The sequence below is a fragment of the Lepidochelys kempii genome, chromosome 6 (assembly GCF_965140265.1).
Source record: "Lepidochelys kempii isolate rLepKem1 chromosome 6, rLepKem1.hap2, whole genome shotgun sequence".
In the NCBI taxonomy this organism is placed as follows: Eukaryota; Metazoa; Chordata; order Testudines; family Cheloniidae; genus Lepidochelys; species Lepidochelys kempii.
The window spans coordinates 12,265,990-12,291,902 of record NC_133261.1 but is presented as its reverse complement, the minus strand read 5'-3'; the positions used below and the strand labels follow the sequence as shown (position 1 = coordinate 12,291,902).

General features: G+C 59.3%; 2 protein-coding genes across 5 annotated transcripts in view; one reads left to right on the top strand and one right to left on the bottom strand.

Moving 5' to 3' along the window:
- Window positions 1–7,628: 7,628 nt before the first annotated feature.
- On the top strand, window positions 7,629–13,748 carry AIP (AHR interacting HSP90 co-chaperone). 2 transcript variants are annotated; one of them, XM_073346671.1, is made up of 6 exons: window positions 7,629–8,004; window positions 9,317–9,496; window positions 10,390–10,578; window positions 12,036–12,212; window positions 12,999–13,132; window positions 13,338–13,748. In XM_073346671.1, exons 1-6 carry the CDS (start codon window positions 7,906–7,908, stop codon window positions 13,504–13,506), a joined length of 948 nt encoding a protein of 315 aa, XP_073202772.1. In that variant the 5' UTR covers window positions 7,629–7,905; the 3' UTR covers window positions 13,507–13,748. The 2 variants fall into 2 exon arrangements, with proteins under 2 accessions (XP_073202772.1, XP_073202771.1); XM_073346670.1 differs by having other exon boundaries at window positions 7,641–8,004; window positions 12,999–13,140.
- A 4,031-nt stretch (window positions 13,749–17,779) lies between these two features.
- PITPNM1 (phosphatidylinositol transfer protein membrane associated 1) overlaps window positions 17,780–25,913 on the bottom strand; it is a 28,152-nt gene continuing 20,018 nt past the window's right edge. For 2 of the 3 annotated variants that reach the window (XM_073346667.1, XM_073346669.1), the window contains 9 exons: window positions 25,400–25,549; window positions 24,240–24,388; window positions 23,954–24,064; window positions 23,380–23,496; window positions 20,597–20,745; window positions 20,149–20,298; window positions 19,792–19,975; window positions 19,324–19,452; window positions 17,780–19,022 (listed from right to left, as the gene is read on the bottom strand). In XM_073346667.1, the coding sequence (XP_073202768.1) occupies window positions 18,768–19,022; window positions 19,324–19,452; window positions 19,792–19,975; window positions 20,149–20,298; window positions 20,597–20,745; window positions 23,380–23,496; window positions 23,954–24,064; window positions 24,240–24,388; window positions 25,400–25,549 (1,394 nt within the window). In that variant the 3' untranslated portion in view covers window positions 17,780–18,767. Of the gene's footprint in view, window positions 19,023–19,323; window positions 19,453–19,791; window positions 20,034–20,148; window positions 20,299–20,596; window positions 20,746–23,379; window positions 23,497–23,953; window positions 24,065–24,239; window positions 24,389–25,399; window positions 25,550–25,913 lie in introns of those variants that run through there. The other variant, XM_073346668.1, reaches the window with a different exon arrangement.

Here is a 25,913-nt window from a genome sequence, read left to right as displayed (position 1 = left end):
TTTGCGCTCCCAATCTCCATTTTGAACTCCGGTTCGTGCCAGCAATTTGCCATTACTGGCTACACGCGGCTGCCTGCGGCTTACAATACATTCTGCTTTGGGTAATAAATTGGAAATCCCTCTCATTCCTAGATTAATAACAGACATGCAGCCAGAAACTGACTAGGCTCAGGGGCTACCTCTGCCTCTTGTGTTTCTGATGCTGGTTCCGTGGCGGGCAGCCCCTCTCGGGGGGCATCAGAAAGCCCCTCCAAGTAGGGACCCAGGATGTATTGCAGCTGCTCTGGCAGCAAAGCTGCCTTGGAGACCACAGTGAGCCCGAGAATCCCTTTGGCCACCTCATCCAGTGCTTGCTGGCTCCCCGCTGGCCCCGTGCTGGGTTCAGGGGTGAGAAGGTCGCTATCCAGGCTGGTGTGGCTGTTGTGAAGCGCTGGGGGTGCAGTGTAGCACCCAGCACCTGGTCAAACTCCTCGTAAAAAGGGGCAAGTTCCCAGAGGGGCAGTTCCGATCCCTGGCTTTCTGGTATCTGCTCTCTGCGCTGATCACCGGTCCAGTGAATCCCCAGCACTGCCAGCTGCTTTGCTATCAGCGGGTATGTGTGAGCATTCCTGGAACTCTGGCTGACCTCGAAGTGTTTGCTCACCTGGCCCTGGAGATTAACCAGACTCTGTGTGTGCTCTCGTGACCAGCTCACGGCATGCTTGGCAAAGAACGCCTCCATCTCAATTAATTTGATTAAAATACGATCATTGTTGCAACCACTGTTATATATTTGCAACAAAACTTGTACAAAATGTGTCATGTAAGATGTCTATGAAAAGGTTATGATTTGCTGAATTGAATTATGCTATCTGTATGCACGTATCATTTTTGTATTTGAAGTTATGAATATTGGCTCTATACCTGGATTTCAACTGTTTGCTCCTGGGGTAACGCCCACAAGGTATTTAGCCTGCACATCTTGGAGGGACTATTCAAATTAAGTCGTTCATCAAAAAACACTTAACTGACAATGGACCATGGGAGACCATCTACACTGAATGGACTGTCCTGCAAACACATTGTCTGGGATAAGTAATGATTTCCTGCTGTGACTAAGCACAATTATGCACGGACATGTGACTTTCCCATGTGATTCCAAACCCCATCTTTTACCTGTAATTTTCTACTAGCTGTGCTGGGGGCTTTGTTTGAAACAATGGGTTTCCCTCCACATGGCAGAAGCTAGAAAAGGCCCCGGAAACACCTCCATTTTGCCTCTTTCCAGCTCAGACCTCTGGATTATGGATTTATACTAATGGGAGCATTCTAACTGAGGGCCTTCCAATGATTTGGAAGCAACCAGAGATGTATCAAGCCAGCAGTTTATTCCATCACTGCTACAAGCCTGAAACAAGAACTTTGCAGTTATTGTATGTATTTGATTCCTTTAACCAATTTTAACTTCTTTCTTTCTATGAATAAACATTTAGCTTTTTAGATACTAAAGGATTGGCAACAGCGTGATTATTTGGGTAAGATCTGAGTTATATATTGACCTGGGCATGTGGCTGGTCCTTTGGATCAGAAGAACCTGTTATTTGATTAAATTGGTTTTAAAGAACCACTCATCTATAAGTCTCTAGTGTTTTTGGTGACGATACAAGGACTGGAATGCTTAAGGAAAATGCTGTTCTGACTTCTTGTCAGTCAGTGTGGTGAAACAGAAATTTACTTTTGTCGCTGGTTTGCTATATCTCATGAGAGAATAGCCACCAGCTTTGGGGCGTATCTGCCCTATTTCTCAGCAGTTAGTCCAGAGTTTGGTATTCTCAGTTGTGTGCCATGAAGGCAGGGTTACAATGTTCTTAAGGCATATTTCAAATCTGGGGAAGCAGCTCAAACCAGTTCCTCAGAGAAAACAGGTAAACTGACATGTCAGTCAGGTGTCAACAAAATCAGCTGGACTATCACTTAGTTAAGTGGCCATTCTTTGACCGGAAGAAGGATGTGAGCAAGAAATTTACATCTTGGCAAACAGACTCATTGTTGCGTGAACCCCAGCTGGAGGTGGTTCTCAAAGAGGAGCTAAAGGTATAAAAATGAGGAACAGAGGCCCCAAATCACCTCTCTCTCTCCTCATCTCTACTCACGGCATCAACAACATTCAAAAGACAAAGGAAGCATCACTGAACTGGGGGAATGGTCCTGGCTGAAAGAATCCAGCTAGACAGTTGTGAATACACGGTGAGAGAAATCCATTTGCTTTAAGTTCACTTAGCTTGTAAAGTTAAGTATTAGTTTGCATTTTACCTTTTATTTCTTTGTAACCGATTCTGACTTTTATGCCTCATTACTTGTAATCACTTAAAATCTCTCTCTCTCTCTCTCTCTCTCTCTGTATTTAATAAACTTGTTTTGTTGTTTTATCTAAGCCAGTGTGTTTGGATTGAAGTATTTGGGACCCTCCACTTGAGATAACAAGATTTGTGCATATCATTTTCTATTAATGAAATGATGGATTTCTATGAGCTTGTATTATCCAGAAGGAGAGAGCTGGGCAGTACAAGATGCATATTTCTGGAGACAAGTCTAGACTGGGAGTTTGCTAGTGTCACTCTGCAACATAATTCAGGAGTGGCTGGTTCGAAGCCCTCATGTATCAGCTGGGAGTGATTTTGCATGCTAGAGGTCACATGTGAACAGACCAGGAGTGGTTGTTCTCAGAGTAAAGTAGTGTAAAAGGCTCTCTAGATTGGAGAGCTGAGGAGACACAGCTGTCCATCGGTCCAGATTGTACCCTGAGGAATGTCACGATCACTCACGACTCCATCAGTGTAATAGTGAGAAAATGGTTGTTGGACATGTAACATACCTGTCTGGGTGTGTTTGGGCACATCTGTGTCTCGTTGCCCCCTGACATTGATGCCCTAGGCCTAGCCACTGGCTATGCCGAACGCATCTGCTCTGGGCCCTCTTGTCTGGATAGCGTGTCTGCCCCCATGACATGCTGAGTCTCCATCTCATGCCCTTGGAGGGCAATACTCCAGTGTACCAACCAAGAGTTGGTGCCTTTGGTTCTGTGTAGCCATGCTAAAGGGGGGCAGGCAGTCAGTACCCAGCACCTCCGGTTGAACAGGTACATCCTACAGTTGCTGAGTATTCATGTTCTATAACGGCATCATGGAGTCCGTTTTCTGCTCAGAAAGGCAATGGGATGCTGCTCGGTACCCTCCCCTGCTTGCATCAGCAGTGCTCCCAAGCCTGTGTTGGATGCGTCAGTGCACAATTCAAACATCTGGCCAGAGTCCGCCTTCACCTTTCCTGACAAAATTTGTTTTACATCTTCAATGCCCCATCTTGCACTTTGACACCTTTACACTTAGACCTGCACCTTTGAGTCTCTTCAGCACCATTCCCATGCGATCCTTATGCTCTGGCAAGGAATTGCTGAAGATTGCAATATCCTCGATGTAGGCATGAGCAAAGTCCTGTCACCCAGCCACTTGATTCGCAAGCCTTTGAAAGGTGGCTCCTGCATTCATTAACCCAAATGGTAACAATTTAAGCTCAGAAAGTCCCAAATTGGTTAGGTAGATACTTTTTTTTTTCTGCGTATCACTGTTCTAAGGCAATGTGCCAGTATCTCTTTGCTAAATCCAGGATGCTCGGGTCTCTGTCAGAACCCACCTCCTCCTGCACTATGATTCAGGGTCTCTGGCAAGGGTACTCCTTGTCACGGACCTACAGGGTCTGGTCTATGCTCCAGCCTGTAACCAGTCATAGAATATCAGGGTTGGAAGGGACCCCAGAAGGTCATCTAGTCCAACCCCCATCTAGTCCAGTCTTCTGGGAGCAACCCCTTTAGTGTGTGTGCTGAGCCTCAGGGACACACACAGTTCCACAGGGGCAGGTCTGTGGCCTCCACAACTCTGAAAGTGGGCCTTCGGCACTAGCGATCCCTGTCTCCCTGCAGCAAATTCAGCCACAGCCAGACTCCTGCAGGAGACTTGTACTGGGCACCTTCAGGACGTGATGCTCCCAGTGAGGATTTGCGGGGACAGCAGGCAGCCTGTGCAAAACGAGAATGAGTCACCTGATGGCAGGAAGTGAGCGTCCTTAGGTCAGTGCAGAGATACAGGAGCTCAGCCAGCATTCAGTCCACTCAGTGTGAGGGGTCTACCCAGCCAAGCTGTTGTCTCCGTCTGTCAGTCCCAGGGCAGAGCTTCTGCGTCTCTGTGAGCCAAGGTTTTATCACCCCTCCTGTCTCCTCTCGGTCCGTTGTCCTCCCCAAGCAAAGCACGCTGGGTTCACACGGTCAGCCAGCTGGTGCTTCCACTATGCCTTAATTGGTCAGTCCTGGGGCTTCCCATTGTCCTCTCGGCTCCTCCATTGACGTGGGTTGGTTTCTGCCAGTCCAGTAACGCCCACGCACACTACTGGAGACAGGTCCGTGACACACACAGCTCATGTCTCCTGCTCTGCCCCAGGAGCAGCATTTGAACCCTTCTGCACCCACTGGGGAGGGATACCAAACTGGTACGTACTGAGTCATACTGAGTTCATTACACTATTTATTACAGTTTCCACTTGTCAGCCCCTCGATACATGACCATGGAGTGGGGGACCCGGGTCCATGGGTTCTGCAGCATTTGGCTGCTCAGGGAACTGGGATGTGGGTTTGCTTAGTAGGGGCTGGGCTTGTACCACCCCTCCCAACCTTGGGCCATAGAGGAGCTGTCACCAGGCAGGGATGGGCATCATGCAGGAGATGTCACCAGGCAGGAGGCAAGATTCTGCTGCCTCTCTGAATTGTACAAACAAGGTCAGATCTGCTTGGAGGGCACGTCAGAGTAGAGGGGGTGGGTTTGACTCATGGGACCCCTGGGTGGTTCATGAGTGTCAGCAGCTCTTGTCAGACCTGACATACTGACTGCACCTAAAAGGTGTCACATGAGAGACTGTTGGAAAGCAAATACCGCACTGACCATTAGCATCCTTGTGTGAGGTATGTACAAGGAGTGTACCAAGTTATGTGCTAGAATTATGTTCTTCAAATGTGTTTGGTAAGCAATGATTAAGCCCGCTATACCCTAGACAAAGGAGCGTATTTGTTTGTCTCACCAGCCTGCTCGTCATGCAGAGACAATGAAGGTACAGTTCCACAAAAGTGAAACAAACCCATCAAACTGCAGGCGGGGGAGAGGGGGGAGATGGCCTTTCGCAGGGGGCTGAGCTTCAAGAGATAGGCAATTTACTCAAGGGCTTGTCTACAATATTAGTGTATTAGAAAAGCAGAAAGAGTGAGGCCTTTCATGAAAGCCTGGGACACACTGGTGATGAGTGTCATTGTGAAATGTCTGTAGTCACATGACTCGGAGTGGTCACCCCACTAGAACAGACTAAGGCTGGCTGAGATGGGGCCGGGGGCTGCTGTGTGGTAGGCAGGCTGCTGGGGTCAGAGAGCTGACCTAGGGCTGCACAGCAGACAGACAGACATTCAGGGGACTGTGTGATTGTCTGCTGGCCGTTGGTGTCCAGGCCCGGAGGCACAGCAGCAGAGCATCCAAGGCACCCCGGTCTGGATTGCACCCTAAATTGTGACAATGGTCTGAGGGGCAAACTGGAGCATATTTGAGCAGGGCGTGTCAGAGCCTGGGATGTGGGCAGTTAGTTGTGCCAGGTGGTCAGAGCAGGAGTTGGTTGCCAGGAATTGATGCTCAGGGGCAGAGCCAGAGTCAGGGCTGGGTTACCTGGAGTGGGGGGGGGGGGGACGACAAGGAGGGGGGCAGTGCACTGCTGGGAACAAGCAGGTGCAGGAGTTACCACAGCCAGACTGCAGGGGCTGCTGGGGTTAAGGGACGGTCAGCTGACTCTTCCCACCAACGAGGCGTGGAGCCACTCGGGCAGCCTGCTCCCGGCCAGCTGTGCTTGTTGGGGTGCCCAGAACCCGGCTCTGCTCCTGAGATGCAGCCCCTGCCCCTCACACAACTGCTTATTAAGATTTCAAAAGCCCTCTGACACAGGGCCATAGCAGGCTCAATGACCCAGATTCAACCTTTAGAGACATATTAGTAGATAACGATTTGTGGTTTTTGTGTGTTTACATATATATTGTTAGAGGTTGACAATGTAACCAAATGGTTCCTATCACTGTATTCTTTAATTCAGAGATCAAAAGGAGATGTTAACATTTAGATCACTGCCTTCATTTCTCTTTGAAGTATGTAGTAAGCTACCTGTAAATAGTGGGAGAGGGACAGTTGCATCCTATGAAGTGAGCTCACAAAAGCTTATGCTCAAATAAGTTTGTTAGTCTCTAAGGTGCCACAAGTCCTCCTTTTCTTTTTGCGAATACAGACTAACACGGCTGCTACTCTGAAAGTTGCCTTATACTAATCCATGTAGCTAATTATTGGCGGTACTAGGAAATAGGTTAGTTCAAAGACACTATTCTTCACCCAAGGACTGCACGCTGTCAGGAGGCTGCCAGGCAACTATAAAAAGAACACCTAGGGCCCTGATCCTGTTATCTCAGATCTGCTTAAGTTTCATCAGTGGAATTTGGAGTCACAAGACTGAGGTCTCCAGTCCTACCTGGTATTAGGATATAGATATTCAGGCCTGTCTGCAAAGGCCTGTACTTTAAGAATTTAGGTGTATTCTTATCACTTGGCTAGTTAGAGGTATAAAAGAAAGAATCAAAATCACTGTCTGCCAGTGTAAGGGCCTTCTCTTACTGTGACAGTCTGAGGCCCTGTTCTTAGGCTAAGGCCTTTGGCTAAGCAACAGAGGCAGCCATAAGCTGGGAAGCAACCGGTCATATCCTCCCATTCCAAACTAGTCACATTGAAAGAAGGTGCTATTGGGCTGTTAGGAATACAATCCTGTCCTGATAATGCCTATCACCTCCAGAGAAAGGGAAGTGCCTAGAAGACGTAAAAGGAAACTTAGTTTGGTAGCATCCTGTCTGGCAAGAACTCACTTATCGATAGCTGGGATGTGAAATCCTCATTTCTGTGTTTGTTCTATCACTGTAGTCCCCATTTTCCTATTGTTTGTCTGTATAATCTCTGTCTGGTTCTGTGATTGTTTCTGTCTGCTGTATAATTAATTTTGCTGGGTGTAAACTAATTAAGGTGGTGGGATATAATTCGTTACATAATCATGTTACAATATGTTAGGATTGGTTAGTTAAATTTCAGGAAAATGATTGGTTAAGGTATAGCTAAGCAGAACTCAAGTTTGACTGCAGACTATATAGTAAATCAGGAACTGGGTGAGTGGGTGTGGGGGAAATGGGAACAGGGAATGGGGGTGGGGAAATTGGAATCATGTTTGGCTAAGGGCAGGAATGGGAACAGGGACACAGGTGTAAGGCTCTGTGGTGTCAGAGCTGGGAAAGGGGACACTAAGGAAGGAAACTGGAATCATGCTTGCTGGAAGTTCACCCCAATAAACATCGAATTGTTTGCTCCCTGTGCAGGGCTCTATCCCATGGCCTCGCTCCCAAACTACCAGCTCCTCTAGCTGGGAGCACGAGGAGCAAGCTCCTATCTTGCAGAATGCCCCAGGTGGGACTCCTAACCCCACAGACCCAGGGTGGGGTGGAGGCAAGACTCAGTAGGGTGAGCTGGGTGGGGAGGGCTGGCAGAGATCGGGGGCACTAGACAGAGTCCCCCCGTCAGTAGGATTCAGAGTGAACAACGCTAAGCGCTTCCAGCCCGTTCTTCCATACGCTGTAGCGCGGACCTCCCACTGCCACGCGCCCGGAGAGCCATTCCGGAAATAGCCGAGCGCCCGCCGGCTGTAGCCGAGCGGGTCCGGAAACGGCCGATCAGTTCCGGAAGTACCCGAGCCCTTCCGGAAAGCCCCGGAGCGGTCCGAGTCGGCGGCGTAGGCAGAAGCCGCTGTGCAGGAGCCATCATGGCGGACCAGGTCGCGCAGCTGCGGGCCGACGGGATCGCGAAGCGGCTGGTGCAGGAGGGCCGGGGCCCGATGCCCGACTACCGCGACGGCACCAAGGTAACCAGCCGCCCCACCCCTCGGGACAGAGCGGGGCCGGGTTCTGGCGCGCATGCGCGGCAGGGACGGACCGTTAGAAGGGGCCTAGCGGCGCCTGCCTGCCGGAGTCCGTCGGCGCTGACAGGGGCGGGGGTGATGACTGCGCCTGCGGCAGCGAGCCGGTACTATGGTGACTTGCCCCGCTTTCCAGCGCCGTGTTTCTATTGGCGCTGTGTTCAGCGACGTACAACCGCTCCTGCTTGCTGATTGGCCAGCCACGCTAATGGAGGCGGGGCACGCAGAACGTGTTGGGGCTGGGACGCTCTGTCCCAGGGAGGGGGCGTGGCCCGAGCTGCCCGCAGTGACAGGCCCCGCCTTCTGTGGTTGGGGGTGGGGCAGGGACGCGAGGGGCCCGGGAGGGGGCTGGGATATTTTGGTAGGGTCGCTCCGTCTTGGCAGTCTCCCGAGCCTGGCAGTGGGAGGGTGGAGGGTAGCTGGAGCCCTGGGGGCAGCATGGGCCTGGCTGGGCTGGCACGGTGCCCAGGGCCCCTGGAGACACAGTAGCCCAGGGAAGGGGAGCCCCTTAGGGCTGGCAGAGCTCAGGCCGACGCCCCCGTGTCCTGCCCGACGCCCCCGTGTCCTGCTAGTCCAGGAGGCCAGGGCTGCGCAGTGCGCCCCAGTCCAGTGGGTGGGCTGGGCATAGGCGCCGACTTCCCCTCTTTCCCCTGGGTGCTCAAGCCCCCCTCTGCCCCACCCCCACTCCACCCCTTCCATGAGGCCCTGCCCCTATTCCAACCCCTTCCCCAAAGGCCCCGCCCCGGCCCCGCCTCCTCCCCTGAGCACACCAGGTTCCCGCCTGGCCGCCCCTGGTGCACTGGGAGGTAGGTGGAGGAGCAGGGATGTGGCGCACTCAGGAGAGGAGGAGGTGGGGCCGGGGCTGGGGGGGGTGGAGCACCCACTAATTTTTCCCCATGGGTGTTCCAGCCCCGGAGTACCCACAGAGTCAGCGCTTATGAGGGTGGGCATGGTATGTAGCAGGGGCCTGCCAGGAGCACACATCCCCAAGCTGGGCACGCAGGGGTGCTCTGGGTGACCCTGTCCCTGCTAGGGCCCATTTCCTATCTAATGGGCTAGTAGGGGCATGGCTCTGTCACTGGGGCTTGTCAGCAAGAGCTGAGAATCCCAGTACTAGTGCCCACACCTTCCAATGCAAGCCTCCCTGCCCTGTCACGGCCACTGGGTCCTGGCGAGCAGTCACTGGCCCGTGGAGCCCCGTTGTGCTGGGTGGGGTGGGGTGTGGAACAGCCTCAGCCGTGTTTGATCTCCTACCCAGGCCACTTTCCACTACCGCACCATGCTGTCCGACGGGGAGCACCATGTGCTGGATGACAGCCGTGCCCGCGGGAAGCCCATGGAGCTCATTATTGGCAAGAAATTCAAGCTGCCGGTGTGGGAGACCATCCTGAGCACCATGCGGGACGGGGAGCAGGCTGAGTTCCTGTGTGACACCAAGGTATCCTCCCACCCCTGCCGGCCCCACAGCTCCCTGCATCCCCCCTCCAAGCCCTGTCCCTGGGGGGTGGGATGCAGGCAAAGTTCCTGTGTGACACCAGGACCCCAACATCAGGTATTTCTGTGCTGTAACCTGAGCCTTGAGACAGTCTCTCTGGGGAGCAGGCTTTGGTTTCACCAGGCTCTGGGCAGAGCCATCCACAAGGGCAGGCCATACGGCCACAATGGTTCTGAGCCTTCAGACTCACCAGGAGCTAGTCCAGCTGAGATCTGCTGGAGGCTTTGAGCCCTGTGGGGAGCCAAGCACGCAGCGATTCTAGCTGGACCGGCCAGGGCTCTGTACTGTACTGTGTAGAGCACAGGTCTAGCAGTGTCGGCAGAGTCGCTGCTCCAGATGAAAGGCAGCAGGAGAAGATCTGCCACCACAGTGACCTTCCCAGACACCACATGCTCTGCTGACAGCGGCCGCGTCGGCGCCGGGGGTTCTGCCAGCGCAGCTCTGCTGGTTGGGGGGCTGATGTTCTCGCTCTCAGAGTGGGCAGAGCCTTGCAACGCAGACTAGGCCTGCCTCCCCGCAGCCCCCACTCCTCCCGTCTGTGCCCAGCCCTAGCCAGACGCCTTCCTGGGCTGGCGGTTAGGAGTTACAGCGCTCCCAGGTCTCTGCCGGGTCTTCTCCATTTGTGGGTGTTGATTCCAGCCCATCCTTACGAAGGGGTCTGGTTCCAACCCAGCTGGCGCAGTGATCCCTCCCTCCCCCCCACGCCCCAGGAGGCCAGGCAGAGTGGGCAGGTGCCCAGGGTCAGTACCACCAATTCCTGCATTCAGCCTGCGCCCCGGGATCCTGCGTGACACCCCTTTCCCCCGCTGCCCGGTGCTGACACCCTGTCCCCCCAGCACGTGGTGCTGTACCCGCTGGTGGCGAAGAGCCTGCGGAACATTGCCGCGGGGAAGGACCCCCTGGAGGGCCAGAGGCACTGCTGCGGCATCGCCCAGATGCATGAGCACCACTCTCTCGGCTACCCTGACCTGGATGACCTGCAGCAGAACCCCCAGCCCCTGATCTTCGCCATCGACATGCTGAAGGTGACGAGGACCTGGGGATGGGGGGGCTCTGAGGGGTGGGGGACCCCGGCTGGAAAGGGGGTCCCCGAGGGGTGGGGAAGCTGTGGAGACGGGGTAGTGGGACTGGGGAGTGGTGCCAGGGGCTGGACTGGGCTGGGGCTCTCCCCTTGCCAGCTGTGGTGCCTGGGGATGGGTCCACGGGATGGAGGGGGGGTGATGGATAAGGTGCCCGGGCCCTCTCAGGATGGGCGTGGTACCCCAGGGCTGGGGCGGGGTTGGGTTCTCTCTGGATGGGCGTGGTACCCTGTGTCTGGGGCGGGGCGGGGCTCTCTCTGGTTGGGCGTGGTACCCCGTGGCTGGGGCGGGGCTGGGCTCTCTCTGGATGGGCGTGGTACCCCGTGGCTGGGGCGAGGCTGGGCTCTCTCTGGATGGGCGTGGTACCCCGTGGCTGGGGCGAGGCTGGGCTCTCTCTGGATGGGTGTGGTACCCCGTGGCTGGGGCGGGGCGGGGCTCTCTCCGGATGGGCGTGGTACCCCGTGGCTGAGGCGGGGCGGGGCTCTCTCCGGATGGGCGTGGTACCCCGTGGCTGGGGCAGGGCGGGGCTCTCTCGGGATGGGCGTGGTACCCCATGGCTGGGGCGGGGCTGGGCTCTCTCCGGATGGGCGTGGTACCCCGTGGCTGGGGCGGGGCGGGGCTCCCTCCGGATGGGCGTGGTACCCCGTGGCTGGGGCGGGGCTCCCTCCGGATGGGCGTGGTACCCCGTGGCTGGGGCGGGGCGGGGCTCTCTCTGGATGGGTGTGGTACCCCGTGGCTGGGGCGGGGCTCTCTCCGGATGGGCGTGGTACCCCGTGGCTGGGGCGGGGCGGGGCTCTCTCGGGATGGCCGTGGTACCCCGTGGCTGGGGCGGGGCGGGGCTCTCTCGGGTTGGGCGTGGTACCCCGTGGCTGGGACGGGGCTCTCTCTGGATGGGCGTGGTACCCCGTGGCTGGGGCGGGGCGGGGCGGGCTCTCTCCGGATGGGCGTGGTACCCCGTGGCTGGGGCGGGGCTCTCTCGGGATGGGCGTGGTACCCCGTGGCGTGGGCGGGGCGGGGCTCTCTCGGGATGGGCGTGGTACCCCGTGGCGTGGGCGGGGCGGGGCTCTCTCGGGATGGGCGTGGTACCCCGTGGCTGGGGCGGGGCGGGGCTCTCTCCGGATGGGCGTGGTACCCCGTGGCTGGGGCGGGGCGGGGCTCTCTCCGGATGGGCGTGGTACCCCGTGGCTGGGGCGGGGCGGGGCTCTCTCCGGATGGGCGTGGTACCCCGTGGCTGGGGTGGGGCGGGGCTCTCTTGGGATGGGCGCGGTACCCCGTGGGTGGGGCGGGGCGGGGCTCTCTCTGGATGGGCGTGGTACCCCGTGGCTGGGGCGGGGCGGGGCTCTCTTGGGATGGACGGGGGTGGGGTGCGGTCCGGGCTCTCCCGCACTGACACAGTATTGCAGGTGGAGGCGCCCGGCTCGTATCGGCAGGACCCGTGGGCCATGACGGACGAGGAGAAGATGCAGGCTGTTCCGCTGATCCATGAGGAGGGCAACGAGCTCTATCACCAGGGCAAGGTGACTGAGGCGGCCGCCAAGTACTACGATGCCATCGCCTGCCTGAAGAACCTGCAGATGAAGGTGAGCGGTGCCCCACCTGGGCACTACGTCCCTAGACACTGACCCTGACCACAGGGTGGGGCAGGGAGCTGGCTCGGTGGCTGTTCCAGGCCACTCCCACCCACCTGCTGTCCCCGAGGGGCCTGGCGTGCCTCCGTCCACACATTCTCCTGGGAGAGCCCCCATTAGCCCTGAACCCTCCGCAGCTCAGGGATGGGGCTTTCGGCTCCAGCTTCCCATTTCCCCGTGAGCTCCGACAGCGAGTCCTGCTGAAATCAGCCTGCTCTGCCTCCAGGGAGCGACGCCCCAGGGCGCACCTGCAGCCAGGGCCCCCCGGTCAGAACACGGCAGCATCCACGTGGGGACGGCTCGGGGCAGCCAGGCCTATGTCACATCCAGATGGGCAGAAACTGCTGCCCCTCTGTCAAGGGCCTGCCTGGTGTCCATCGGGTGCTCTCTGCCCTGGTTCCTAGCCCAGCCTCCTGCTGGGTCTGTCCCCTCTGAGCTGGCCCTCGGCTCTGCAGTTGGTAACGCAGGGGCTCTGGCTGAGGCCTGCCGCTGGCCACGTGACTCCCAGCCATCCTTGTCCCAATGGAGGAATTAACCCCTTCACCCCCATTGCGGAGTGGGTGGGGAAACTGAGTCATGCACATGGTTCATGACAATATTTCCACAATCCCCAACCGCGGGCGCCTCTGCCTCAGTGCCAGCACCAAGCCCACTGTCTTGCCAGGATCCAGCCCCAGGTTTCCCCTTCCTTCCCCCCTCCCCCCAGTGCCTACGCCTCATTCCCCTCCCCCCTCGCAGGAGCAGCCGGGCTCCCCAGACTGGATGCAGCTGGACCTGAAGATCACCCCCTTGCTGCTGAACTACTGCCAGTGCAAGCTGCTGTGCCATGAGTACTACGAGGTGCTGGACCACTGCTCCTCCATCCTCAATAAGTATGAAGGTGAGGAGCTGTGTGGGGGACAGCAGGGACTGAGGGGCACTGGCAGAGCTGTGGGGGAGCCCAGGGGCGGGCTACAGGGGGTTGTGAGTCGGGTCTGAGGGCACTGGCAGGACTGTGGGGCGGGGGAGCCCAGGGCTGGGCTAGCAGGGGTTGTGAGTCAGATCTGAGGGGCACTGCCCCGTGCTCTCTCCCCGCAGACAACATCAAGGCCTATTTCAAGCGGGGGAAGGCGCATGCCGCCGTCTGGAATACGGCCGAGGCCCAGGCCGACTTCGCCAAGGTTCTGGCGCTGGACCCGTCGCTGGCCCCCGTGGTGGCCAAGGAGCTGCGCAGCATGGAGACACGCCTGCGCCAGAAGGACAATGAGGACAAGATCCGCTTCAAGGGCATCTTCTCCCAGTAGCGGCTGTGCCAGCCCTTCGTCCCGGGGAGCAGCAGGGCGCTGCCAGAGGGGGCTGTGCAGGGTGAGGGGCTGTGCCGGCCCCACAAGGCCCCGGCTGGCGTGAGCTGGCAGCTCCCGTCTGTCTATCTGTCTGTGCTTGGCCCCCCTGTGCTCCTAGTCCTCGCTCCCCATGCTCTGAAGCCAATAAACTGATATTTATCCATGGGCTCTGCCCTCCCCGCCTGAGCCAGGCCAAGGAGCCCAGAACCACTGCCATGGCCCCCTCCACCGCTTCCACCTCTGCCCCAGGCACCCTACAGCCCCTGTTACATGGGTTTGTGAGCTGGGTTTGGTGCCTTGTAGGTGGTTTATCCGCAACTCACTGCTGATCTACCCCAGGGTTACCCCCACTCTCCTAATGCCCAGCAAGCAGTTCTCAGCCTGGCACTGCCCCCGGACCATGGCTGCCCGGGGGGGCAAGGGGCGAGATTGGTGCCTGGGCTCAGGGCCCATGGTGGCTGCAGCGTTGTCACCTGCCTGGGCACTTGGTGCCGAGTTGAGCCCTTCACAGCACAAGAAAGGGGCCCTGGGCCCCACACCCTCTAATTGTGCTGACTTAAGGGGAAGGGGCTGGCCCTAAGCTCTGGCCCCAGGCTGCCCTGGCTGGGGGCAAGTGACCAATGAAGTCTCCTGCTACCTGTGTGAGGTGGGGGAAGCTCCCAAGGCAGGGCCTGGGGGTGGGGGCAGCTCCCCCCGGGTGGGCTGCAGAGAGGGTGGGGGGAGCAGGGCTGCCTTTTACCAGCCGATGTGTCCCAAGTCTCTAAAGTCCCCTGCAACCTGTGAGCGTCTGGAATTGCTGTGTCGGCGGGGGTGGTGGGGACCGATGGGTGCTGCAGGCTCACGCCCTGGCACTGTTCCACCAGGCTGACCTCCCCCAAGGTGCCAGCCTGAGCTGGTGGCTGGCGTCTGCTGCCCTGGGGGGGAGTCGTGCCCTCACTCTCAGCAGGGCTGCTTCACTCTGCTTGGGAGCGCTGGTGCTGGGGGGGGCCCAGTCTGGCCACGAGGGGGCTGGGGGAGCAGGCAAGAGGCCCTGAAGTTGACTGCCAAGGGCTGTGCATTCAAGGCCTGAGCGGGGTTAGTCAGGCCCGGTGTGCCCAGGGCCAGGGAGCTCAGCAAGAGCCGTGGCTCCCCCAGTGACGGCTCAGTGGGCCTTTCTGCTTAAGGGCTGATTCTCCAAGTGCCATCAAACCCCTGTGTGCAGTGAGCTGGGCTGTCAAAGTGCTGCCCCCCAGCAGGGACCAGGCAGGTGCAGGGGTGTGAATCCAGCCCTCCCCACTGAGCGGCTTGTATCCTGGCCAGATGCCTCCTAGACTTTAAGGCCAGAAGGGACCACTGAGACGATCTAGTCTGACCTGCACATTGCAGGCCACAGAACCTCCCCCACCTGCTCCTGCAATAGACCCAGGGCCTCTGGCTGAGTTACCAAAGTACTCCAGTCAAGAGAATCCACCACTGACTCTGTCTGGTTCAAACCAGCAAATGCCCCATGCCCTGATGTGGCAGAGAAAGACAAAAAACCCCAGGGCCTCTGCCAATCTGACCAGGGGGAGAATTCCTTCCTGACCCCAAACATGCCCTACCAGCCAGGCACTTAGTTCTGGCCCCACCCTGGAGCCTGCACCCCCAGCCGGAGCCTTCTCCCACTCCTGCACCCCAGCCCCCTGGGTCAGCCTGGTGAAAATGAGCAAGTGAGTGAGGTTGGGGAGAGCAAGCGGAGGGGGGGGGTGAAGTGAGCAGGGGATGGGGCTTTGGAGAAGAGGTGGGGCATCAGAGGAGGGGAGGGGCAAGGGTGTTTGATTTTGTGCGCATAGAAAGTTGGCAACCGTAGCAGTGGAGCGGGGCAGGCTCGGAGCAGGGCGCAGGTGCACAGCGGTGGGATGGCAGGGGCAGGCAGGCAGGTTCAGTGCATTGCCAACTTCCTAATCGTACAAAACCGAACCCCCCAGCCCTGCCCCTGCCACACCCTTTCTCTGAGGCCACTCACTCCATCCCCCCTCCCTCTCGCTTGCTCTCTCCCACCCTCACTCTGGGCTCACTGGGATGGGGCCAGAAATGAGGGGTTCAGGGTGTGGAAGCGGTGTCCGAGCTGGGGCAGGGTGTGTGTGTGTGTGAGGGTGCTGGGGTGGGGCTCGGGATGAGGGGTTTGGGATGTAGGAAGGGTCTTTGGGCTGGGGCCAAGGGGTTTGGAGTGCAGGAATAGGCTCAGGACTGGGAAGTGGAAGGGGTGCAGGCTCCTGGAGGGGAGCAGGGCTGGGGCAGGGGTGCAGGATGCAGGCTCTAGGAGGGTGTTTGGGTGCGGGAGGGGGTTCGGGAGTGTGGGCTCCAGCCAGGCAGCACTTACCTCGGGCGGCTCCTGGTCGGCGATGCAGGGGGGCTGAGGCAGGTTCCCTGTCTGCCCTGGGTCTGTGTGGCTCCCTGAAGTGGCCAGCGTGTCCCGGCAGCCCCGGGGTGCAGGTACGATCAGGGAGGCTCTGCGTGCTGCCCCCACCCTGAGTGCCAGATCCACAGCTCCCATTCCCAGGAACAGCTGGGATGGGCGGGCGTGGGGGAGGCTCAGGGCAGGGCCCAGGCACACAGCGCTGGGATTGGGGTGTGGGGCTCAGTGCATGGCCCAATGGAGGGACAGGCATGGTTGAATGGTGACCCCCCCCATCCCGTCTGGGGCATCCTGAGCCGCTGTGGGTCTGAGTTTCAGAGTAACAGCCGTGTTAGTCTGTATTCGCAAAAAGAAACTTCTGCAGTTTCCACGGTATGCATCCAATGAAGTGAGCTGTAGCTCACGAAAGCTCGTGCTCAAATAAATTGGTTAGTCTCTAAGGTGCCACAAGGACTCCTTTTCTTTTTGTGGGTCTGAGGTGTCCCGAAGGGTACAGCCTGGCTGGAGTTGTGCTGTACTCACGCCTGAACTGCAGCCCACCCTGGGAGCAGCCCAACAGCCTTGCACAGCATGAGCCAGGACCCGGCGCAGCCCCTGGGGCTGGCTGCAAGGCGGGTTCAGTTCCCGCCTCGCGCCCTGCAGATGCGTCAGCGGGGCTGACCAGAACAGGGCAGTTATCAAGCGAGCCAGCCCATGTCAGCCAGTCCCAACTTCCGCAGCCAGAGGCTTAGGGACACCCAGAGCGCAGGGCTGGGTCCCTGACAAGTAGCTTCAGTGGCCCTAGCCTCAAGGTTAGGTGGTGACTTGATTACATTCTCTGCATGGGACCAGAGCTGTACCAATGGGCTTGTCAGTCTAGTGGAGAAAGAGCTAATACGAGCCCATGGGTGGAAGTTGCAGACAGCTAAAGGCCAACAGGAAATAAGATGTACATTTTAAAAGTGAGAGTAATTAACCATTGGACCAATTTACTGAGAACCATGGCCAACGGGAGCTGCGGGGGTGGAGCCTGTGGGCACGGGCAGGACGCAGAGCCCTCTGCCTGTGCCTCCACCTAGGGGCTGCAGGGACATGCTGCTGCTTCTGGGAGCCGCCGGAGGGAAGCACTGCCCGGAGCCTGCACCCCGCATCCCCTCCTGCACCCCAACCTCTGGCCCTGAGCCCCCTCCCACACCCTAACTCCCTCTCAGAGCTTGCACCTCAACCCCCTGCCTCAACCCTGAGCCCCATCCCACCTCCAAAGCCCTCGGCCCCAAGCCCTAGCCCTCCCACACTCCAAACCCCTCATTCTCAGTGCTACCCCAGAGCCCGGACCCCCCAGCTGGAGTCCTCACCCCCTACCCCTGCCCGGTAAAAATGAACAAGTGAGCGGCGGTGGGGGGAGAGTGAGTGACAGAGGGACTGGGGCTGGAGTGAGCAGGGGCAGGGCCTCAGAGAAGGGGGGGGCCTAGGGGGCAGGGCCGGGATGTTCAGTTTTCTGCAATCAGAAAGTTGGCAACCCTACCCCCAGCACATGGCATTCAAACTGAAGTCCCCCCCCCCCCCCCCGATCACAGCTCCCCGCCCCCCCACGCACACAGTAGACAAGTGCGTAAGGAGCAGCCATCCCATTCGCTAGTGTGGTTTGGTGGCTGCAGCAGACACCCGCCAATACCCCTCTTTGCTCCACCGGGTAGGGCACTGGGCCATGAGCAGTTGAGATCATTTTCTTCCAAGTGATAATCCCGTCTTGGACAAGGCCTCGCTCCCTGCTGAATAGGTTATAACTCATGATTTTAATACTCCAGTCACATAAAGCTCCCCCCTGCTGCCCTGTATTCCTCTTCCTCGCCCCCAGGAACCAGCCCTTCTTCTTTGTACCATTCTCTGTTTATTTATTTTTACATTTTTATTCCACATTTACACATTTTTTTAAAAAAAACAAAGAACCATGAATCCTTCTGCCCCTCCCCCCCCAGGCCCCGCCTCCTCTGGGCCTGGCCTCTCCCTCGCTAACTCCGACACCAACAAAAATAAATAATGAACCCCCCTGTCCCTGGGTGGGGGTGTACCGTGCCCAGCTGGGGCGCATGGCCTAAACTCACGCCCAGGCCGTCTGGCCCTGCTTCTGGGATCCAGCATCACACAGGACACAGCCGGGGCTGGGTGTATGGGTGGGGTCTCTGTGCAGGGAGGCTGGGTCATGCAGGCTGTGGGGTACAGGAGCTGCCCAGAGACAGGGGCAGCTGCCCCTCCTCCCAGTCGCTGTGATGGGGACACCAGGGGCAAATGTGCCAGATCTAGGCCTTGCATGGGGGGCAGGGTGGAGAGGCCCAACCCCCTAATTCCCAGCAGCGACTCACCCTTCCCCTGGGAAACCCCGCCACACGGCAGCCACTTGCTCCCAGAGAGCAGCATGGGCAAAAAGGGGGTCTCAGGGATGGGCTGGCAGAGGTCTGTGGGTCAGGATTGAGGGGCACCAACAGAGCTGCGGTGGAGGAGGGGGGGTTGGGCCCAGGGCTGGGGGAGCAGGGGAGGCTGTGGGTGGGGGAGGGGACCCCAGGGCTGGGAGAGCAGGGGGTTGTGGGTGGCAGGCAGGCCATGCCCAAGAGAGCAGTGGGCTGTGGGTGGGGGAGGGGAGCCCAGGGAGATGTGGGGCAGGCCATGCCCAGTGCTGGGGGGCTCCTCTGGCCCCCACGCACAGTTCTTGCCCCGCACCGGCGCTGCGGTGCGGCACGTGGTCCCGTGGGAACGCCCGCTCTGTGCCGGACGCCCTCGTCGCCTCCTGCGGGCGCGGCACTTGCTCCAGGCTGGGAAGCCGCGGGGGGCTCACTCCTCGCTCTCCAGCTTGAGGCTGATGCTGCGGGCCTTGGCGCGGGGCGGAGCCGGGGCGCCCCCCTCGCGCTCCGCCTGGCTCTGCCCCCGCGAGCGCAGCAGCTGGCTCTGCTTCCGCAGGAAGTCGACAGGGGCGGGGCAGCCGTAGGTGCCTTTGCCCAGCGTGGGCCGCGGTGCCCCCTTGGGCGAATGTGCCACCGACGCAGTCTCCAGCTGGGCCAGGTGCGCCACGTAGCCCTCGGACAGGAACTGCGGACAGACACAACAGACCGAGCATGGGGGCAGCTGGACGGGAGAGCACTGGGGCCCAGCCCCCACTGTCTCCATGCCATGGGCACCACTGCCTCCCACCCTTCAGCCCAGGCGCTCTGTGCCCTCTGGAAGGGACTCCCATGTCCCATTCCCCAGCCCCCTGAGCCAGCCAGTCTCCTGCCCTGGGGCCAGACCAGAGCCAGCGCCCCCTAGAAGGGAAAGGCCCCATGTCCCAGTCCCTGAGCCAGCTAGTCCGCTGCCCGGAGACTGCGACTTGTACCCCCTGGTGTCCGCGTACCTGGCACTGGTTCTGGAACTTCTTGACGGTGCGCCCGACGATGTAGATCTGGGTGGGCGAGAGCCCCAGGGAGCTGTAGACCGAGATGTCCTTCGTGGAGCCATAGCCAGCCACAATGGTGACCTCTGCCTGCAACACATGGGTACTCAGCCTGGCACCCCGCCTCCTCGTGCCACCTGACCCATGCCCCCTTGTGCCACTAGAGCCCCACCCCCCTAGCACCACCTGAGTCCCACCCCCATACCCCAAGCTCCACCTCTTCATGCTGTCCCAAGTCCCACCTCCTCACACCACCTAAGCCCCACCCCTCATGCTGCACGAGCCCCGCCCCCTCGTGATCCCCAAGCCCCACCCAAACCCTGCCCTCTTGTGCCACCCCCTGGCACTGACTGAGCCCCGGCCTGGCCTGCCCCCCACCACTCCCAAGCCCTGTCTCCTGTCCCCCGCAGCGCTGGGCGCAGGCCCCACCTCGGTGCGCAGGCTCTGCAGGAAGGCAGCTTTCTGGCGCAGGGGGTCGTGGGTGAGGCCATCGCAGAAGGAGACGACACCGTGCGGGAAGTTGTGTTGTGACAGCCAGGCCACCACGCGGTGCTTCTGCATGTCAGGCCGCCCTGTCACGTAGATGATCATGTACCCCGAGTCCTGCCAATGCCTGGGGCAACACAACATGAGCATCACGGGGGGCCGTGGGGAGCTGGGGGGGGCAGGAGCTGAGAGGAAAGCAGCGGGAAGGTGGTTAGCAGGTGGTAGGGGGTTGCTGGGCGTAGGGACAGGAGTGGAAGGGTTACCCGGGGGGAGGGGGCGGGTGTCACTGGGGGCACCTACCGCACAACGTCGACGGCGCCTGCCCGCACCTTGGGGTCGCTGCCCATGATGGAGACACTGGCTGTGAAGGAGCCGTCGATGCTGAACACAACCGCCTCAGTGCTGCGTGCCACCACCGTCAGGAAGGCCTCGGCGTAGCTGTGATCCCCTCTGCACAGGAGCGGGGGCACGTCAGGGACCAAGCGGGACATGGGAGCCCACAGGACCCCCCCCCGCCCCTGCACATAGATCTCCCCCTCCTCCGCACACACACTGCCGGGGGCGGGGGCTCCCACAAGCCTTACGCAGAGGTGTCCCTGGGCTCCAACAGCTTCCCCTCACCCCTTCCCAACACTGCTTTCCCCGGCCCTTCCCCTGAGGGCTCTCCCTGCCAGGCTGCTGGTACAGCCCCACTCCCAGTGCGTGCCTCCCCAGGATCACATGCACACAGAGAGGGCGGGGGTCTCACCTCACCACCATGCGCACAGGGTACATGCCAATGCCCAGTGCCTTCTCGGGCGGGATGAGGAAGGCCAGGCGCCCACTGCTGCTTGTCACCTCGGTGCCATAGTGCAGCCACTTCCCCGACAGCGGCTGCGTCATGATGTAGATGTCCACCTGCCAGAAGCCGCGCAGGCGTTAACGTTGGCTCTTAACAGCCACTGCTTTCACGGCTCCTCGGCCTGCCCGGGATCCGAGATCACCCTGTGCAGCACCCAAAAGTCCAGCTTCCCCTTGGAGCGGCTGAGACCTCTTGTCTGGAGACCCCGGCTACCTCTCTTGAGTCTAGAATTAGGCTAAAGCTAAATGACACCGTTCTCAGGAACGTCGAGTGATACCTGCGAGGGATCTCCCAGCTGCTGTCAGACACTCTCCCCAAAGACTGCCCTAGTTCACTCACGGATGAGACGTCCAATTCGCTTAGTCTAGCTAAGAGCCCCTGCCAGGTGACAGAGAGGAGCAGTTGCTCCCAGACATGAGCCAAGGGAGAATAGATAAGTTTAAGGAGCTGGGAACAGCTTGCAGGGTGACCCAAAAATGTTCCTGAGAGTCCAAGAAGTCTCAACCAGCTAGCCCTCGCTGACGCCAGTGTGCAGCGGCCTGCCTTGGGAGACAAAGCCACTCCTCTCCTCGCCAACCCTCCGGCTTGTTCCTCCCTGGGATGTCTGAGACCCTGGGACAAGCCTGAAGGGTGTGGCAGCAAAGGTCTCAGAGATCATCCGGGGCTGGGGCATTGGGCCCACCAGACTGCAGGGATCTGTCAGGGGGTGGTGTGCGTGCTTTGGAGGTGACCGGGGCTCTCTAGGAGTGACAGGAATTGCACAGCTCCTCACCAGAACCAGACTCTGGAACACTAAGAGAAATTGCTTGCGAGGGGGCACTGGGCTCATTATGAATCAGGCCTGGCCATGAACCAAAGCAACACCCCTCGCTCTCTGCAATGTGTCACACACCAGCGCCATCTCCTGGACAGCAGAGGAACTCAGAGCTGGAAAGCGGCATATAAAACTGAAAAGGAGTACTTGTGGCACCTTAGAGACTAACCAATTTATTTGAGCATTGGTTAGTCTCTAAGGTGCCACAAGTACTCCTTTTCTTTTTGCGAATACAGACTAACACGGCTGTTCCTCTGAAACATATAAAACTGAGGTCACCCTGGGGGACCCCAGAGCTAGCTGCACCCTCTGCAGGCAGCCTCTTCTCTTGGCCACGGTCACAGCACCAAGAGATGAACGACTCGCCCCCAGCCCAGGGTTCGCAGGAGAAGAAGAAGGGATGAGATTTCATTTCCCCCCTGTTCTTTAACAGAAATATCTGCAGGTTGGCTTGTTGAGTGTACATGCCCTAGCAACACCTCGGGCAGCCACGTGTTGGATTTAACCACCGCGCTTTGCGCGCTCTTCTTTGTAGGCCTGAGCATTGAACCAACAAAAATGATTAGGGGTCTGGAACACATGAGTTATGAGGAGAGGCTGAGGGAACTGGGATTGTTTAGTCTGCAGAAGAGAAGAATGAGGGGGGATTTGATAGCTGCTTTCAACTACCTGAGAGGTGGTTCCAGAGAGGATGGTTCTAGACTATTCTCAGTGGTGGAAGAGGACAGGACAAGGAGTAATGGTCTCAAGTTACAGTGGGGGAGGTTTAGGTTGGATATTAGGAAAAACTTTTTCACTAGGAGGGTGGTGAAACACTGGAATGCATTGCCTAGGGAGGTGGTGGAATCTCCTTCCTTAGAAGTTTTTAAGGTCAGGCTTGACAAAGCCCTGGCTGGGATGATTTAATTGGGGATGGGTCCTGCTTTTGAGCAGGGGGTTGGACTAGATGACCTCCTGAGGTCCCTTCCAACCCTGATATTCTATGATTCAATCCACTCTGGAACCAATCCACACCCATAGCAGTGTGAGGGGCTCGAAAGACAAGCGGTTCCTTTCTCCCCGGTGAAATACTGGGCAGGAGTGTCTGTATGTTCGGGGCGGAAGAATTGCTGAGTGATGATTATAAAGAAACCCGGCTGCTCTGCATTGCTCCTTGATCTAACCGCTCGTCCTCAAACCCACGGTACCACTTGCAAGGCTGTGCAGGACAGAGCTGAAACGGTGGTTGTATCTACGCTCGAGTGGTGCACTGCTGCTGGTATGCTAAGGTGGCTCTGGCCAATTAATAAACAGGTTGGTTGGGAATAACCGAGTGTCCAGTTATGAGAAATGCCCTCCAAGGTGAGCGCTGACCTGAGAACAGCCCAGTGTTAATTAGTAGCTAAGGCTCCTTGGGCTCAGTAAAAGGGTTCTCTTCTTAGCTTCCACTGGAATATTGGCTACGAAGTGAGAGTTTTCTAAGATTTTTATGAGGCCGATGTGTGCCTCAGTTTCCCCCTGTACTTTGCATTGCTGGCCAGTGGGTGCAGAAGGGTGAAATCTGCTCTTGAGGCGAGCAGGAGGCTTGAGGTGTTTGTGTCACATGACTGCCAGTGTGGTGGGGAGGAATGGGTCATTGGAGGCCTGGGCGAAACCGACCCAGACCAACGGAGGGTGCAAATAGAGAACCCCAATCGGCACCGAGCAGCCGGGAAGGCCAGCAGCAGGACACCCATGCGGACTCAGCTGGAGAGACCCAGGGCTCTGGCCTTGGACTGACAGAGGGAAGGAGCCAGGAACGGAGTCCACAGCTGCATGGCACCCCAGGGCACTAGTGCCAGGGTTCACGCTCCCAGCCCCCACGTGGGACCCTGCCTCTCCCTCACGGTGCTGGTACCTTCTCCCCAGTCAGTGTCACCACGTCCAGGGGGCCGTACATGAAACGCCCACTCAGCACCTGGGGCCGCCCCTCGCACACGATGATGTCGCTGGCTCGGTGGTTGGACGTCACGTTCTGCGGGGCAGAGCAGGGGGGTCAGTGGCGGCTGCTCCCCACCCCCACCCTACGCCCACAAGGGCTGTTGTGTTCTCTGCCCCCCACCCCAGGGGGCCTGCCTGAGCTCAGGCAGCACAGCTGGGGCTGAGTCCAGCGTCCCGTCCAGAGCCCTGTGCCCTAGGAGCCCAGCCCAGCCCAGCTGTGGGGGCCAATGGAGTACTGCTGACTCGGCATCACCCCGCTGACGTAACCCCCGTCAGCAAAACCCAATGACTCAAACCCCACCTCTCCGCTCGCGCCCCCCGGGCCCCTGCCCCACTCCACTCTGCCTGGGCCCCCACTGCCCTCACCCAACTATCCTCAGCCCACCCACCCCAGCAGCACCATCTCCTGCCCCGACCCCGGTCCCCCCATGCAGCCCCCTGCTCGGGCACAGGCCAGCTGCCCCAGCCTCAGGCCGGTGGAGGCCGCGTACCCGGATCTTCACTTGTGTCCGCTTACGCTGCCACTTCTCGCGGGGGATGGCGGGGCTGTAGACGGAGCTCTCCTCGCACTCCGCCAGCTGGGGGCGCTCCTTCTCGATCACCTGCAATAGCAGCGCAGCCTCAGCGCCCCCCGCCAGACGGCGACTGCCCGCGCCCCGCCCCGGCGACAGGGCCCCGGCCACTGCATGCTCCCCACCCTGCTCCCGACACCCTCTGTGCCACCGACCCTGCCCCCAGGCCCGCTGGCCCCTCCCCTCCCGGACCCCTCCGGCGCACCTGGCGCAGGATGAAGGCTACCACGTCGGAGGACTCCCAGTAGCTGGCGTGGAAGAGGTGCGGCAGGGTGATGGTGGGGAAGGCGGTCAGCGCGTCAGGGCAGTACAGGGAGTAATCAATGCGCTTTGGGCCCCACCACCGCTCCAGGACTGCGGGGAGAGCAGTGTCAGGAGAACTTGTACCCCGGCCTGGTCCTTCTGCCCGGTACCCACACTCCAGACTGGACTGGTATCCCCTCCCGAGACTGGACCGGTACCCCGCTTCCTCTGCTCGGTACCCCCTCCCCAAAACAACCTGTAACCCGCTTCCTCCGCTCGGTACCTCCCACCCCAGACTGGCCTGTACCCCGCTTCCTCCGCTCAGTACCTCCCACCCCAGACTGGCCTGTACCCCGCTTCCTCCACCCGGTACCTCCCACCCCAGACTGGTCCAGTACCCACTCCCCAGACCGGCCCTGTACCCTGCTTCCTCTGCCAGGTACCCTCTTCCAAGACTGGCCTGTACCCCACTCCTTCTCCCGGGCACCCCCTCCCCAGGCTGGCCTGTACCCCGCTCCTTTCACCTGGTACCCCCTCCCCAGATCAGCCCTGTATCCCACTCCCTCCACTCAGTACCTCCACCCCAGAGCAGCCCTGTACTCCGCTTCCTCTGCCCAGTACCCCCTCCCCAGACAAGCCATGTACCCTGCTCCTTCCACCTGGTACCCCACCCCAGGCCTGTTCCCTACCCCCTCACCTTCTGCACTGCTCCCCCGTACCCAAGACCTGCCCCATACTCTGCCCCTTCCACCTTGTGCCCCTCATCTCAGACCTGCCCCTACCCCTCATCCCCTGGCCTACACCATCCACCCTTGAGATGCCCCCTACCCCTCACCCCAGACCTGCCCTGTACTCTGTCCCTTCCACCTTGCACCCCCTACCCCAGACCTGCCCCTATCCCCCACTTCCTGCCTACACCCCCTACCCCAGACCTGCAGCCTACCCCTCATACCCTGCCCTGCAGTCCAGCACCCCAGACCTACCCCATACCCCACAGCCTCCTGTCTTGTACCCCCCTCAATGCTCCATCCCCCCGACTCCCTCATGTCACTCTTGCTGGTGCTGGAGGGGTCGGGGGGGTTAGGCAACGAGCTAGGTGGGCGGGGGAGGGGTTGCACTCACTCTTGACGACCTCGCTGGTGCTGGAGGGGGCGGGAGGCTCTCCTGTCTCGCTGCCTTTCCAGAAGCCTCCAAAACAGCTGGTAGGGGTGGTAGGAGCTGTCAGCTCCAAGTCGCCCAGGAAGAGGGTGGAATGAGTCTGCAGGGCCTCAGCTGAGCCAGGGAGAGAGAGAGAGAGAACAGGGTGAGCACAGCAACCCCAGGGACCCTGCCCACCACAGTCCCCTGGGAGACAACCCAGAGGGGACCCCCCAATCTTCACTGTCCCCCGAGAGACAACCCAGAGGGGACCCCGTATCCAACCACCACCCTGACAACCCAGAGGGGACCCCCAAACCCCACTGTCCCAGGCCCCCACTGTCCCTCAGGGGGGCAATAGGGAACATCCCAGAGGGGCCCCCTTAACCCTCACTGCCCCCCTGAAGGACCCCTAACTTCCATTGTCACATCCCCCACTTGCCCACCCCAAGGGGACATCCCAGAGGGAACCCCCAAACTCCACTGTCCCCCCCCTTTA

What these genes read in the sequence shown, in the direction of transcription:
- AIP (XM_073346670.1), top strand. Translation starts at nt 7,906, where the DNA reads ATGGCGGACCAGGTCGCGCAGCTGCGGGCCGACGGGATCGCGAAGCGG. An exon ending in AGTTCCTGTGTGACACCAAG is followed by an intron (nt 9,497 to 10,389) that starts GTATCCTCCCAC and finishes CTGTCCCCCCAG; the next exon opens with CACGTGGTGCTGTACCCGCT. An exon ending in TGAAGAACCTGCAGATGAAG is followed by an intron (nt 12,213 to 12,998) that starts GTGAGCGGTGCC and finishes CCCCCCTCGCAG; the next exon opens with GAGCAGCCGGGCTCCCCAGA.